This window comes from Neopelma chrysocephalum, unplaced genomic scaffold, assembly GCF_003984885.1.
Source record: "Neopelma chrysocephalum unplaced genomic scaffold, ASM398488v2 Primary Assembly neopelma1_26, whole genome shotgun sequence".
Taxonomy (NCBI): domain Eukaryota; kingdom Metazoa; phylum Chordata; class Aves; order Passeriformes; family Pipridae; genus Neopelma; species Neopelma chrysocephalum.
The window spans coordinates 25,827,171-25,843,703 of NW_020897695.1; the positions used below are offsets into that span (position 1 = coordinate 25,827,171).

The 16,533-nt window shown below is 40.4% G+C and overlaps 1 protein-coding gene across 1 annotated transcript in view; it reads left to right on the top strand.

Annotated features, from left to right (window-relative positions):
* The first annotated feature begins 8,809 nt into the window (after positions 1–8,809).
* TGFBR1 (transforming growth factor beta receptor 1) overlaps positions 8,810–16,533 on the top strand; it is a 34,218-nt gene continuing 26,494 nt past the window's right edge. The window contains exons 1-2 of the mRNA XM_027675986.1: positions 8,810–8,982; positions 15,937–16,188. Of these exons, the coding sequence (XP_027531787.1) occupies positions 8,892–8,982; positions 15,937–16,188 (343 nt within the window). The 5' untranslated portion in view covers positions 8,810–8,891. The remainder of the gene's footprint in view (positions 8,983–15,936; positions 16,189–16,533) is intronic.

Consider the following 16,533-nt stretch of genomic DNA (forward strand, 5'->3'; position numbering starts at 1 on the left):
AGGACTCAGAGTAGCACTCCAAATATCCTTAGTCTTGCAAATAAGGTCTGTGAGCACAAATCACTTGGGCATTAAACCTATATTTTCCACTAGAATAATAGGTTAAAATGTAACAGCTCCCAGGCATACTTTTGCAGAAAAACTCTGATTCTACATAGAATTTATTAACTCTATGAAGTTTAGGCAACCCTGCTCACAAGACTTTCTGTTAATTTTTGCATATCTCTGTACATTGTGCAGAGAACTTAAACATCAACTGTAAAAAACTACAGTGACAAGACTTGAGCTGCCTAAATTTAAAATAAGTTACTTCTAAACTACTGAAACCTTTTTCAATCAAAGGCGGGTCAAGATAAGAAGCAGAGCAGCAACTTTCTGTCATCAAAAATTAGAGCCTGCTCAAAAGTCAGTCTTAGTTCACAAGCAAGAGAAGTCTAAACTTCTTTTAGCCCAAAGTAAAATACCATGGACGAATGTGGTAACAATCCACCTATTCCACTACTTCTGGGAGAACTTGTCAGCGTCTTTCATTATTATTAGTAGTGTCCTGTGACAGCAGCCAAATCAGAAGTATACAGAGAAGTAACTACAGGACAAAGTTAGAAGAGTACAGAACAGGACAGGAACCTTCTGAGACTCAATCATGCCTTTACAGTTTTTGATGGAAGTGTTCAAATTCACACTGCATTTCAGATTCAAGAGGTTTGTGGTGGATTCATTTCACAACATTTCTTCCTCATTTTGCTCACAAGGAAAGCAATATCCAGAGAACTAGAATTACTCATCAAGGGCTTCAATGATTAAGATGTGGTATGGCCCAAGAGAAAGGATGATCTCATGTTTGTGGCAACAGAACAGTGCCCAGAGGAATGCAATTCTGTCCCTGATTCAGTTACAGAAGAAAAGCTCCACGTAAGAGGATCCATTTTCGAGTAGGTTACAAATAGTGTGGAGTAGATCAACATGCAATACCGTGAGGGTTAGCATAGGCCTAAGTCAGTTTAACCATATCCAAACACCTCTGTGTTCCACATCCCACATTCTTCCTTGTGCCCGCAGAAAGCGCAACATATCAAAAACACCCTGCAAGTAAAAGATACTTGTTCCTTTCTGGTTTAGCTCTTTGTTTTGGTTCCTATGGGATAATATATGGGCAAGTGTCAGCAGAAGGGAGGGCAGAATCATATAGCCTCTCAGGCTCAGAGAACAGTTATCCTACAAATGCTAAGAAGTCTCTCTTCTCAACCAGGCCATGAGAACAAACTAATTCCGGTGAGTTTGTAGGCCAAGCCATTTTAGGGAGTTGATTCAAGTGGAAACTGAAACTGTATGTAAAAAAGAGCCACAGAAGGCTTCAAAATATAATACTTACGCAATTCTTCGACCTTTAGCAAAGTTCTAAGAAAATCTGTATCCTGGAAAAAGATAGAGCATTCAGCTTCCCAAGCAAATCTGTTTTTCTGAAAACTAAGAGCATAATAGCATAACCCTAACCCTAACCCTAATGAATTCAACTACACCTACAAAATGAGTAATCTTCTCCATAAAACTAAATTGGAACAGAATGATGCACAGAGATACTCTAATTCTAATATTTTGTCCTACTGAATCTTGAACATTTATTAGGCTCTTAATTTTCTGTCCTGTAATACAATCATTAATTTTGACAAAATTAGTGCCATGACCAGTTAGTGAAAATGAAATTATCTCCTTGCTAGTGAGGGATTTTCCTTTCTTATCTTTTACTCTTCATTAGATCAAATAAATATATATTCTAACTACCATAATTTCCAATATTTTGTTGGCAGGAGAGTCCAGTGTCATGATGGACACATTCCTGACCTTCATTTAGAATGCTCATTTTTTTCTTGATTTTATCCTATCTTTAAATTGGGAAGTAATGTATTTCTCCTGGTTTTTGGTTATGGTCGCCTTTAAACACCATGAACAACAGGCAGTTTGGTTGTGTGGGTGTGATGACAGTATTTGCACCACTACTATTGCAAAAGTTCTAGGATATGTAGTTTATCTAGAATCTTGGTTTAACATTCTTACAGCCTCGAGAGAGACAGTTTCTTCAGCAATCTAGTATCCAGTCTACTAGGACTTCTTGGATAAAAGTCAATTTTTGGAATTACACTCCAGGGATATGAGTGATGGAAAATGATCGTGGCAACAGAGAAACAGAATTCTGAGAAACAGAATGAAGTAAGTTATTATTTGCAACCAGAAAATGTTGTTCAGGAGAATTCCTGGGCTAACTCAGAACTGAAAACAGCATGAATTATTATTATTGTATAGGTACAGTGAAAAAAGTCTCCCCTCTCAATAATGTCACTTGGAAATGGAGAAATAACCAAGGACTCAAGTAATCTCAAAACGATATATTCTTGGAGAAAAGTTAGAAATTTAATTGGTCAAGAACTAGTAAGGAACAAAGCTCTACAAAGGATTTCCACCATCTTTCTTGTCACTGAATTATTTGTCAACTTATTCAAATAGATCTTTAGTCTACTTTTGTCTTTTTTCAATTTTTATTCCCAAGTAGCTAAAAACTCCATGATTTAAAGGAAAAAATACCTTTTTAGAACACACTACAGGAAATCTCCATATAATTTTCTTGGTCAAGGTATAGCAACTTTATAGAGTGAACTCTAACTATTGTTTGCAAATGAACAAATGAAAACTTACAGCAAATACTGCTTAGAGAGACAACAGAAATGGGATTTTGAAACAGTCAGGTAGAACCTGAACTGTGATAGAAAGTTTGATGCTATCACTTCAGGTAACATACAGCCACATGCACCGAAGAATGAGAGTGGATAGGGAATATGTAACAAGTCTAGAAAAGCTGCAGCAAAACAGGCAATTCCAACAGCGTGCTATGGAGTAAACTCTGTCTTCTCTCATTCTCAGTTTGAAGGGTTAATAAATCAGCATAAGGAATGAATGAATGAAGGTGTGTTACTTTCTTGTCTCTTCTTTTTTATTTTATTTTTATTGTGAGTTTACACTCTACTGAACAAAATGTTTCTTTAATGACAAAGCAAAAGTTCTATTAAAAATCCGTTTGGTGTTTTTTTTTAATGATAACTGATATTTAATCCAAGCTGTGATCTAGATCCCCAAATCAAATTTTGGGGTCTTAGCAGCTTATCACCACACTTCCCACATCCTACTCTAGGAAATTTCTTGTCTGCTATGAGCCCTAATTCCATGGAAGAAGAAGTCAAGTTTGTCAAGCCCACAGAATGCCTGCCTGCTAACGGGTACACAGAGATTTACAATGGAAAAACCTTATGATCTGTGCATTCCTAGAGAGACTTTAACTTTTGGTGAGTTACACATGCTGCTCCTCCCCTACTCAAGGCAAAACTGAGCCCAGTCTCAGGAGGAAAATGACCTTTCTTGAAAAGCAGAATGATATAAATTATTATTTGCACCCTTAATTTGGTATGAGGAGTAGTGTTCAAACAGGTAAAAGCTGTACTTCCGTAACAAAAAAAGTATCCCTCCTTAATTAGAGACAAGCTGCTTTAATGCTTCTATCCTTTGCTGTAGTCATGGGTTAGATGCCCATTCAATTTCAGTTACTATAGCAATATAAGGTCTTCAAACAGACAATGACATGCAGTCTAAAGCAATTTCCAGACACCGCTGATGTCAACCTTTGTGCTTCAGGCAACCACTCCCTAAGCTAACCAGTCTTCCTAGTCACTGATGTGTTATTCAACATGTCTTGGACCATACACTTTCAGCACGAATCAGACCTCTCTTTAGTGAGACTCACAGTGGACACCACTCTCTCTGACTACCTGACTTCAAATGAAGTTGGATTAGCACACATAGTAAACAATCTCAGCAGCTGATGGGCTTTACAAGCTGGAATGAAACACCAAGTTCAAGGGGTTTAACTGCCATCATTGAGATCTGCTTAAAGAACTTAGGATACTATAACACGTCAAAATCTATTTGCTATATAATAAGGAGGGTGTTAGCTGGAGGGATCAAGTTGATGCGGTGTATTGCTGGGTTGCCCAATTTGTAACTCAGAGATATGGCACCAGTGTGTTTCACAGACTGAATTAAAAGCAAAAAGGGTTTCATACATCTTAAACTTAAACTGGCCTTCTCTTAAAGGAGATGATTAACTGGTTTTTCAATAACTAATATCTCACTCTTTTCAGCTTTGGAAACACTGAGGAAGCAAATCAGACAATGTTTATAAAGGTTATAAAATGAGTAATTCTGGGTATTTCATAAAGCAGTGACTTCAAAAAAGTTATTCCTTTTGCTTGTCTCTGATTTAGCAAGATCACAGATCTTTGTGAAACTTTCAGATTTGTGTGCTTACAGAAACCGCTCACTAATAAGAACTTTGATCTTTTCTGTCCTAGTTTGAGTAAAACTGGTTGGAAAAATCAAGGACTGAGGGTAGGGGCTGGTGGTGCGGTTTTTTTCAATGGTGTATTCTGTTGTTTCAATAAATGTTACACAATTCCACACTTTTCCTCTTACTGAGTTCCTTGGTGAAAGCAATTAGTAAATATCATGATGCACTGAATAGTTCTTAAAAAAACCCCAACCAATGAACCAAGCAAATGTATAAAATTTAGCTCATTACCATGGACATACAATTGTAAAAACTGCAAATGAAATTCTGCAATACCATCATATCTTCTATATAGTTCTAGCAGTAACTGTGCATATATTGTTGTTGAGAGAAAGATTCATTAGAATTCTTTATTACCCTGATACAGTACCTCTTACACTGAAAGACCAATAAAGATTTTAGTCATCACCATTAATAGTATTTCCTATCAAACTTCCATACATTTTTACTTTAAAAGCCAAAAAAATTCTATTTACTAGTTCCTGTTTTCCAAAATAAATCAACCTGTAATGCCAGAACATTCATGTTCTTGATCTGTCTCAAAGACTAATCTACAGAACAAGTTGGTTTGTACAATTGTCTATCTCACCACTTGTCCCTTTCCAAAATTTCTTTTATTTTAACACTCTATGTAGTTTCTTAGAATATGGGGGTTTTGCATTACAAAGTTCTGTTTGAACCTTTCATGCAGTTGCAATTATTTTGTTTTCCATCTCCCAGAAAAAAAACATAAGAAATATTCAAAAACTGACAATAATTCTTCCAAGAAATAAAACCAGCATTAAGTAAAAATTAATTATTTCATCCTCTCTCCCTATGGGTGCTGCACATGTTGTATGAATGTCACGTTCTAGTACAGAAGAAAGAAATTAATCAGTGTTTAAATTGCAGATATTCCCTGTATAATAACCTGATTTAATCTAAAAAGCAAGGATTTTTAAAATAGGTCCAATCTCTTTGATGATTTAAACAAATCTTAAGAAATCAGAGAGTTTGTGTTTCCTGTCTTTCTTTGTGTTCTACCTTGCATTAAAAAACTATGATTTTTGTTGCATATTCCTATAATTGGAATATAATTATGTTATAAATTCATTAATTTGTGACATAAATGAGCCTAGGCAAAATTGGAGTTTAACCTGTTCTTCTAAATATATTTCCACTGACGACATTATTTCCATTCTCAGTAAGCACTGAGGACTGAAGTATGTAACAAGTGCTCTGAAGGATTTCTTCACAGGCAATACTGAAGAACACTGTTTAGTACATCCAGTTAAAATGTCAAAAACATACAATGGTGATGAATTGCTTTGTATTGAACTTTCATATTGAAAAACATGAAATTGTTTTTTCATGCTATTTTGGCAGAAAAAGGGTGAGAAATTATTGTAATTTTGTAAAATCTGAAATCACAGAATAGTTATCTTCTTCCTAAATAAAATGTCACTTTACAGAAAGGCATATCTTGGAAACTGTTCTACTGACTGTGTCATTGTCTGTCTTAGCCTCATTTGCCCAACTAGCATGTTTGAGGATGAATGTAACTAGATGTAGTCATCAAGATCACCTTGTTTTCTTCAGACTGGCATTCAATTCATCTGCAGATGATTTAAATCTTCTCAGGCCATCATCTTTATTTTGTAATTTTTCTTTAACCGCTCCATTTTGTAGAGAAAAGAAAAAGACAATTTTGTTTCCAAACAGGACATGTAACATGAACTACTTTGCAACTCAACATATGAATCTAAGTACCTCTCATATAGCCCTCCTAAAAATGCCAGGTACCACCCACATGAGCAAACCTCCTGCTGCACTAAAAGCAGTCATGAAGCTAATACGAAGGAATGGGAAGACCTAAACTTTGGAAGAAGGGAATTGACTGCAGAAGTAACAGTGGGAGAAAGATGATGGAAAAACAGTGGGAAGAATCTTACAGTGATAAGGGGGAGCTAATGGGGAAAGGTGCCAACAAGAACAAGACCCAATTGTGTACCAGAGACCTCTTAATAGCGAGTCTGTATCCCAATCAGAATTTCTTAGGCCCTACCTTAATCAAGACCACAAGCTGCAGTCTTAAGAATCTGGAAATATGGAGTAGAAGCATAGCAAGAAAAGGGGATATTCTGGACATGCAGAACTCATTTCAGTAGCTTTGCTTCTGCCCCACATTTACTTTGGCTTTTAAATCTAATGTACACAAGATTACAGATAGATATCCAGGGACGGGGACACAGGATGACCTAATTTTAGGTATTTCTTCAGTATTGGTCTTTACCTCATGCATGATATGAAAGACGAGTTAGGCCCGACAAAAAAAACCCAAACAATTTAATTTATGGTAGCACTGTTCACTACTTGGAAGTGACTTGAATCTGTCTTAGTTAGTGAGTTGTTATCTGCAAGTTATTGATTTATTTTGTTCTTTCTATGACTGGTGGCCAAACATCACTCAGAATGTTAATTCAGGATGCTCCCCATAGGACTGAACTGGGATCCCTGAAAAAAAACCTTCACCATGCTCTGCTTCCTGTTCTCTGCCTTCCTTCAGTGGTATGGTCTGTGACCCTTCCTTAAATCCAGAAGATCTGTGACAGGGAAATGAATAGTGGATTTCTTTTTTTCCCTGAGCATATAATTTTCTTAACTTATAGTTTCAGTGCTCTATATGAATTTAAAAGGTGCCTTGGGATTTGAGCCATTCTAACAGTTTCAGTATTTCTTACTAATGCTAGCATATTTATTTGAGGATTAGCCCTCTAAGTAGTTCTACATATGGATAACTAAGAACCTGTTTGCCTGTTGTTGTCTGCTTCAGTAGTTCGTTACAGCATGAATCTATATCAAATCCAGACGTTTGGTCCAGCATCAGTCACGAAGTAAGTCACTAAAATGTAATTTTGCAAGAGAAAATATAAATAGGATCTGTTTCTGTATGACAGTGATCGTTAGAGAAAGGGAATGAATTAAGAAAAATTTACCTCACTTCAAACAGTTAAGTTAGCAAGATTCTTACCAAGGTGAAATGTACTGTAGGAGAAACAAGACTTTTAATAAAGGTAGTTTTGGCTGAACAACTGCAAGTAAGAAGGAGACAGGAGATCAGTGTGACATGGCAGTGAATGTAGTACTGGGAGGTTGCTGTGGAGGTTGCTGGCCTGAACACTATGAACTGAGAAGTCACCATCTGGCAGAGACAGTACACGCAAGTGACCGAAAGTAACATGAAAAAGTACCCATGACCTACGTGGCTTGGACTGTGATGGGAGGGTCGCAAAGCAAGGAAAACAAGCAACAGAAGTAGTACAAACGCATATGCTGAGGGTCTCTGAACTGATTCAGGATCTGAACGAAACAGGCTGTCAATGGAGCTGAGGAGTGGAGTGGATTCCCAGAGCAAGCAGATATCTGTGGGAGAGTGGTGACCTGATCCCAAGAGGGAAGAGGAGAGCCTCTCTTTGTGCTCTGCCACCCATGCTAGGCTAATAAAGCTGTGGATAAAAGTAACAACCTCAGTCCCGGCTATTTTCTTCACGGAGTGGATGCTAGTTGCCCTAGGTTGTAAGACTCAAGTAGCAACCCAGACAGGTATGTGGACTGCTCGTCTCCGATTCCCATTTAACTCCTACAGTGACGTGCAGACTGTGCCATAAGCCGGGAGCTGCACGCGGAGTCTGGAACCTCTCTTCCCTCACATGGTGACAAACCTTGCGGGCTCAACCCTGCGGCTCCCGGTGCTGCGGGAGGGCAAACCCTCCCTCCTGGATGGCGGAGCGGCCGCAGGACTGGCAGCGGGAGTGCCGAGCTGTCCCGTCAGAACGGGAGCGGGCACCTGCGCGGGGAACGAGCTGCCAGTGCCTGTGAGGCACAGCCATAGCCACAACCACAGCCCGCGCAGGGAGCAGCCACGGGGCTCAGCACGCTGCCCCCTGCCCAACCGCAGCGCCTTCCAAGAGGGGTAACTTAGGGGCTTTTCCTCCGCTCCCGAGGCAACCCAAGGGCTGCTGAGATCCTCCCGCACCTCCCCCTCCAGCGGTCCCCGGGGCTCCGCACCGCAGTGATGCCAGCGAGTCCCTCCCCGCCGCCGGCAGCGCCACTAGCACCTCCTGGACGTGCGGGGAAGCTCCGTGCCCGCCACCGGCTGCTCTCCCGCCAGGACACCTCGGTCGCTCCCCGCCGCCCGGGTGCATCCCGGAGCCGCGCGGCGGGGACCGGCTGTAGTCCCGCCGGGACAGCCCCGCGCCCCCCCCCCTCCTGGCGGGTCGCGCCCCGCTCGCGCCGCCTGTTGTTGTCCGGGCTCCCCGCGGCCGCCGGGGGGCGGGGCCGGGACGCGGCGGCCAATCAGGCGGCGTCGCCGGCGACGCGTCGGTGGCAGTGGCGGCCGGAGCGGGCCGGGAGGGCGCACGCAGCGCGAGCGCCGCTCCGTTCCCCGCGCGGGCGGAGCGGAGCGGAGCGGGCGGGGGGTGCGAAGCAGATCTCGGCTCCGGGGAGTCGCGGCCGGGACATGGCGGCGGCAGCGGCCGCTCGGCGGCGGCGGCGTCCCTGGGCCCTGCTGTGCCTGGTGGCGGCCGCGCTGCTCTGCCCCGCGGCGGCCGGTGAGTGCGCGCGGATGCGGGGGGAGGCGGGAGCGAAGGGAGGGAGCAGGCGCAGCGGCGGCGCCCGGGGCGGGTGGGGAGAGCGGCGGGGGACTGCGGGTCCCCGCCGGTTCCTTTCAACAACATGGCGGAGGGGCCGGCTGGGGCGGAGTCACCGCCCCCCCACCCCCGGTGTCCGAGCCCGGCGGGGACCGCTCGGCCCTTTGTTGGCCGAGCGCGGCGGCGGCGGCGGCGGCTCCGAGGGAGGAGGGGCGGTGGGAGCTCCCTGCCGCCCCCGCCGCTGCCGCCTCACCCCCGCCGGGCAGCGCTCCGAGCGGTGTCTGCCCGGGGTAACTTTCCCGCGGCTACCCCGGCCCCTGCCCCCGCGGGGACTGTGGCTGTGGCCCGCGAAGGGAACTTTGTTATCGCTGGCGGAACACCCCCACCCCTCCCTCCCTCCCTGCGGACAGAGGAGCCCCTGAGAGCCCCCCAGCTCCGGCCCGGGGTGCGCCGGCAGCGGGAGGAGCGGCAGCCCCCGGACGCTCAGAGGCGGTGCCGCCGCGGAGCGGAGACAGAGGAGCGGGCGGTGCAGATACGTGTTGAATGTTCCACGTAGCGGGAGTGACAAGAGGCTGCCCCGGCTCCGGTCGCGACACAGCACAGTGTGCCCAGCACCTCCTCGCCAGGGCGCTCGGTGAACACCAAGCCGTGAAAATTAAATCCTTGGTGCATATTGTACGGGGAAGCGGTTTTGTTCCTCTAGCCTTCTTTACCTATGCTCTTTTGCGAGAGAGATCTGATATCAGAGCTGTGCTGTTGCAGAGATAATGCATGAAACAGGAGTGATTAACAGTATTCATAAGTGCAAGAATTAAAACCTTGTCATTTATTTTCTTTTTTTTAAAGGCCACTTCATTCTGGGGTTAGCAGTTTGGGACATATGTCCTAACAGGGTATACAACTGTTTGAGACATGAAACCTGATTTAGGTTTCAGTTTCATCTGTATTAAGTTAGATGATGACGACAGATAAGTAAAATCTGCATTTTATAAACAATCCATTTATTGAATTCTTCTGTAGTTGGGTTATATATTGCTTTGAGTTTTTAAAGAGGAAGTGAGAAGCACCACAACTTCTTCAGTTACAGCTTCGATCTGGATCTTTACCATGCTGTTCATAATTCAATCTAAACTGGTACTCATGCTCTACCAGTTTAAAAAAAAAGTTACTTAAATAAAGCATAACTTGCTATACTAAAATATGGTGTTAATCACCCATATTCTTACTGAAGATGGTGGAGAATCTCTCATGTGGAAACAGTCAAATAAGCTTAAGTTACCCATGTGTTCTTGAAAAGGTGCGTCAGGATTTAATAATTTAAAGCTTTCTTATGTAACACATTCAGTTTAGATGTTGACGGAAATTTTACTTCAATTTCAGCTTTGAACTTTTCCCTTCTAATGCTTCTCATCAATCAACAGTTTTCCCTTAATCTCAAGCATGAAATTAAAGTCTAAAAGCTTTATGTGAAAACAAGGCAATAGACTCCCGTACAAAAGCTTAGGCATGGTAGTGGTGGTGTACTACCTTTTATTTAAAAAGGGAGAAATCCTTTCTGTCCAAGGGGAATGGGGAGGGATCCAGGGTTCTTGATTCATAACTCATAGAGAGGCCCTGATACTGGTAAGGGGGTTAATTTACTGAACATTGTGTCTAAGTTGACAAAGTGAAAATAAGCTTTCTGATTTTCACTGTGTAAGTCTTTATTCTTACCGAAATTCTGGGGAGTCACCTCTTGGAAACTCTTGCAATCATACAATTGCTTCTAACCTCAAATAAAGATAGCAGTCTGATTCATATGGTGGAATGACTTTAAAAGTGTAAATGAAGATCTTTCCTATTTTGTTTTTGTAACACTAGTAAAATTATAACCTAGCCTTTTAATTTTAACTTTGTTCTACTTATTTATTTATTTATTTGTTTATTTGAACAAAACTTCTAGGAAAGATACACTAACAATTGTTCTGGTATCCTGCTGTAAGAGACATGAACATACCTGCAGGTAGTGTTACCAATGAAAGGCAAAAACCTGATAGTGCCATTTGGCACCTGCACTACAGAGAATATAATACCACTTTTTTGAAGCTCAGATTTTACGTGAGGTTTTATCATTGCTTGCAAGTTGAGGGTAGGACCTTGATAAACTAGTATGTTTTCTTGAGTGCATCACTTTGGTTGGTAAAACCTGCTGTTTGCAGTGGAAGTTTTCCTTAACAAAGATGGATGAAATGTATGTGAAAGTTTTCCTGAAAACTTGATATCCAGTGCTGTTACTTAATAAGAGTTAAACTTAAGAAGTGCATTTCTGAGAAAAATGCATTAGTGAAGGTTGTGAACTATCATGATTTTAAAAACTCTACCTATGCCCCAGATATTTTAAGACCTAAACATTTTTCTATCTTGAGCTAGAAGAGTTCAGAACAGATGATTCAGGTGTATTGTTTGAGGAGATTGAACTAGAGACTCAGAAGCTGACAGCACTGTTCTGTATTATGCATTTTTGCTTCTGGCAAATTTTATTGCAGAGAGAAAAAACTACCAGTGAGCACTACAGCTCTCTTGCTCATCCTCCCAAAATCTATTAGTCTCTTGAACAGCACAGCCATGCTCCTTTATCCCTTGAAACTCTGCATCTTGTGGAACCAAGGGATCTAATTGTTCTTCTTGTGAAGTTCTGCTTATGGTGAAATTTTTGTTTCAAAAATTGTAGTTTCCATGAAAGAAGAGTTAGATTCTTCTCTTGTGATGCAATTTTTTCACCTACTGTTGGTGTTGGGGTGCTGAGAGTATTTGTCTTTTTTTAAATTTGTAAAACAAAGATATATTATTAAATAAAGTATTAATAATATAAAATTGTTAATTGCTTTTAATGAGTTGTGAGTTGGGTTGTTTGTTGTTTTTTGTGGTTTTTTTTAGAGCACCTCACAAGTTTTAACTGCTGTAATCCCCTTGTTAGCATCCTTCAAGAGACAATATTTCAATATATGACTTCCAATTAAAAATTCTTTGGCTGAAGGTGGTGTTGTATGCTAAACTGTCTGGTTGAGGTAGTTCTGCAGGATGTTAACAAACATTACACAGTGATTCACAGGGTTTTATGTAATTCTAAATGTAAAGACTTTGTGCAATTTTCTTACTTTAGAAAGACAATAGATACAAAAAAAGACTGTTTCAATAGGTAACTAATGGTACAGACTTCTAAAAAGTTAAGTGGATGGGGTGTACTTAATTCTCTTCACATTTTGTTTATATTATTAATATCTGAGCTCTTGGGAACTAGCTTATTTTAAGTCTTGTCAAGCTGCGTGGTTTCAGGGTCTCATTTATGCTGTCAATTTGCTTAACCCTCAGCAGGGACTTTCCAAGCTGCAACACCCATGCAAGAGGGACTTCTTAAAGGGAAGACAAAACTGTCACAGTCAGAGTCTGAGCAATTACATAAATAATTGGGTTCATCGTGAGAGGTTAATCCATTTTTAAATCAGATTGAGATATGAGAAATATGTTGTTGATAACTTCTATGACACGATATGTGTCATAAACCACACACACACCCACTTTCAGAACTCTGTTGTCTCACTGTTTGCTTTTATGGTAGTCAGTCATACAAAGTAGGAATGATTATGTAGAATAGTCCTAGTACACTGAGAAAATGCAATAGGGAAGGAACTAGATCACTGTGTTGACCCAATTTTTGCTCTAGACTGTGTCCACGGTTGTCTGTGTAACTTTCACTGCATTTGTGTAGCTGTCTGTGCTGTAGTTTCTCAAGCCTTATATCACTTAAACAGACATGACCTTTCATTAGTTGGTAGTGGAGCTTCATGCTAGTGGTTCCATCCAAACACTGTTGTAATACTTAAAAATAAAATAATTCTCTGACATGGAAAATATGGACTAAGTCTTAAGTGAAAACTTTTTTTCCCCTCTTCTTTGAATTTAATAGTTTTGAAAGAGCTCTAGAGTTCTTTGTAATAGTGGATTTAAAAGGTGTTTTCCAAATTTGTATTGAAATGCATTTTACCTGAAATATATTACTGGCTCTGGAAGATCAGCTTACATCAGAGTTGTCATTCTTTCATCCCATTCTGTTATCAATCCATTCTAGAAATGTATATATTCATTTAAGTGAACTTGGAGACCTGACTAATTTCTGTCTGAGTTCTTAAAATTACTATAGTGCTTCTCTGAGAACAAGAGGGACTACTTGGAGACAAAGCAAAAATTTGTATCTCCAAGAGGACAACAGTATGCTATTTTTTTCTTTGATATTAGTTAAAAGTGAAAACACTTCCTTATAGGAATGATTTAACTCCAGTTGGTTTTTGACATCTCCTCATCCCATTGATGTTAAATGTCATCTACAAGGTGTTCATGTGGTTGTAGTCTGTTGTTTTACCCCAGATAACTGGAGAATGACACATGGACAAAGATACTCCAATTCCATATTCTCTCGTCCTTGTATGGATTGTTGCTGAAGATGCTGAATTAGTTTTCCTGATAGGAAAATATGGAAATTCTCCTTTTACTTGCTTGAGTTGGAGGGCATGAGGAGGCATAAGTAGCCAAAGTAGGAGGGGGCTGAAGCATTTTTAATTGGTTTTGTTATTTTTAAGATATGCCCACTAGAGAGCAGCAAAAAGCTGTATTCCTGGGAGCTTTGGCTTATTCAGCTGATTAGGCATTGTCTTCCCCTTCTGTGGGAGGGGGAGAGTAGCTTCAGAGGGAAGTAGTGATCTATTTGTGCAGAGGAAATCATTCTGTTGTGTGTGACAGTGTACTGTGTCTCGGCAGGAGACTAGAAGGTAGTGGCATCAAACAGGAACAAAAGTGCATATTGTATCAAGTTGCTCTAACTGGGAATTCTGTAGCAAAAGAGAGGTGGGAACCAAGCCAATGAGGAAGATAAGATGCCAATGTGTTATTTAGTCGTGGTCGTAACAGTGTGTCTGTACAGCTTCCAAGATCAGGAAGATGAATGAGTGTAACAAGGTCAACCCAAACCTAATTTTTTACTTCAAGTAACTTGGCCTCTGTACAGTGACTAAATGTAAATATATCTCACTGAATATCTCTCTTTTGCTGTAGGCATTCAGATACATGTGTAGTTACAATGAGCCAAAAATACCATTTAAGTAGAAAAAAAGGTCATGGATGAAGCAAGTGAGATAAAGGTGTGCTTGTTAAAAAAGTTGCAAGAAAGTGTGTGAATATTTTAGGAAACTTTTCAAGGCTTTAATGGGTTAAAAATAATTTCTTCAGGTGTAAATTGCCAAAGGCACAGCAACAGGAAAATAAATATTAAATGTTCTCATAGTTAAGCTCTGAATAATAACTTTCCTTGCTTCCTTGGTTGGTGGGGGATAGAGATATGGGTGGGAAATTGCATATTCAAAAAGTGATGCTGTCAAGATTCACCTTCCCATATGCCAGTTCTCATTTCATCTAGCTTCTAATTACTTTTTTCAATAATCTTCATAATAAATAATTTTGCAATCCCATTTGTGGGGTTTTTTCCCCCTCCCTTTTTCTGACTGGTCTGTGTGCTGGTGAATCTCTGAAGTCGGGTTATCTTTCCATAGTGGGTCCTTAAAACTTGATCAAATCTTCAGTAACAGCAGAAGATGATTTGCAATTATTTGGTTTGATTCAAGACCTTGTGGGAAGGAGGTGTTTTTGGAAAATGTTTCTCAGAATCCACACTTCGAGATGACATATGCATATATTTGAGAGCAGATCACCATTTATTTAAATCCATGATATACAGTGATAGAGAGGGATGTAAAATCCAAGGCAGTCCGGGTGGTTATATCAAACTCTTCCATTTAAGTGAAATACCAGAGTTCAGATTTGTGAATCCTCATGGTTTTGGTGGGACTTTTGTATGTACCCTTGAAAGAGACTTTTTTTATGGCTCAGTACATTTTTTGGTATTTTGGTCATAAATGTTTAATGTTTTAAATCTTTCTAAATTTCTGTATTTCAGTCTTTCTTTTTGCATGTACACAAGTCCCAGGCTAGCTTTTGGCCTCCACTGGTGAATAAGTGGAGGCAGAGTGTATTGATATTTTTGTTGTTGCCACTGCACTGTTTTCTGTCTGGCTTTGGTCTGGTAAATGCAGGAAGGAATAGAGAAAGAAATTAGCAGTAGTAGTCTTCCTTCTCCAAGAACTTCTGCAATGCAAAGAATGAAACCTGATCATCCTAGAGATGATTAGCCTGTCATTCCTGCTTCTCTCCCCTCCTTTACTACTGCAATTGATAGTTTTAGTAAATCACAAACTTGAGTAATGTAAGACAGAATTTTCCTGTGGCTGCATAAATAACAAGTCTAAACCACCACATTCTGCTTCTGTGACAGGGTGTGCTCTCAGGTCATGCAAGGTTTGGTTTTTAGTGAGGATTAAACTGTTATATGCCCATTTGGCGCTAAATGAAAACCATCAAGTAGTGTATAAAGTAATAATCTTGGGTAACCAGCAACATCCTATTTGTCACTTACAAAAGCTGTACCTGTGGTTATTGTGGGGAAAAAATGGCATTATTTGTATTTAGTTTGAAAATAGCAGAATTGCATGCTGTAGAGAATACAGTGCTGTTTAGAAGTTTGATCTTTAGTGTGAGGAACTGTAATGGAACTTATTTACCTGAAGGATAGGATTTCAGCCTTTCTCTTTTAATACATCATTGTGTAAGGAAAGATGACTTCAGCTTTAAATTTTACTTTCTTCTGCTCATCTCCTAATTTTTTTGTCCCTTGTAGTGTTGTCTTTCAGTGATTTGGCTCTGTGTTTATGTAACCAAAAAGATTACAGACCTCCTAGCATTTTGAATTTATATTTCTTTAGTCATTCAAGTTGTTTCTCAACTCAGAAGGTGTACCAATACTAACATTAATGTTTTTTCTCAATACAGAATTAGAGTGTTACTGCCATCTATGTACAAAAGACAACTTTACGTGTGTGACAGATGGAGTATGTTTTGCCTCAGTAACACGAACTGCAGACAAAATAATACACAATAGTATGTGTATAGCAGAAGTTGATCTGATTCCCCGAGATAGACCATTCGTTTGTTCCTCCTCCACCAGAGATGGAGTCTTTACTGTGCCTCATTGCTGTAACACACCTCTCTGCAATAAAATAGAACTTCCAATTCCAACACCAGGTAAGGGGGGGTTGGCTGTTTTTGTTTTTCCTTCGTTTTTTCAAACAGAAAATTCTATAAGCATGGAAGTTTCAGTTTTGAAGTTTGTAGGTAAATTTGAAGACCTAAAGTACACCTTATATTTTGCAAGTACAATTTCATGATATTTGAATACGAATTGTAGTCTTCTGGGTAGGAATGTTAGGACCAGTTTTGAAGACTTACATAGAAGTTAAATGGAAAGTGTGAGTAAGCACATTGTTTTTGTCCTTTGTAATACTTATTTTGATTCTTGAAACGGTTACTGTGCAAAAGTTTTAACAAATACCTTGAAATAATTTGAATACTGTAAATTTAGTTGCATGA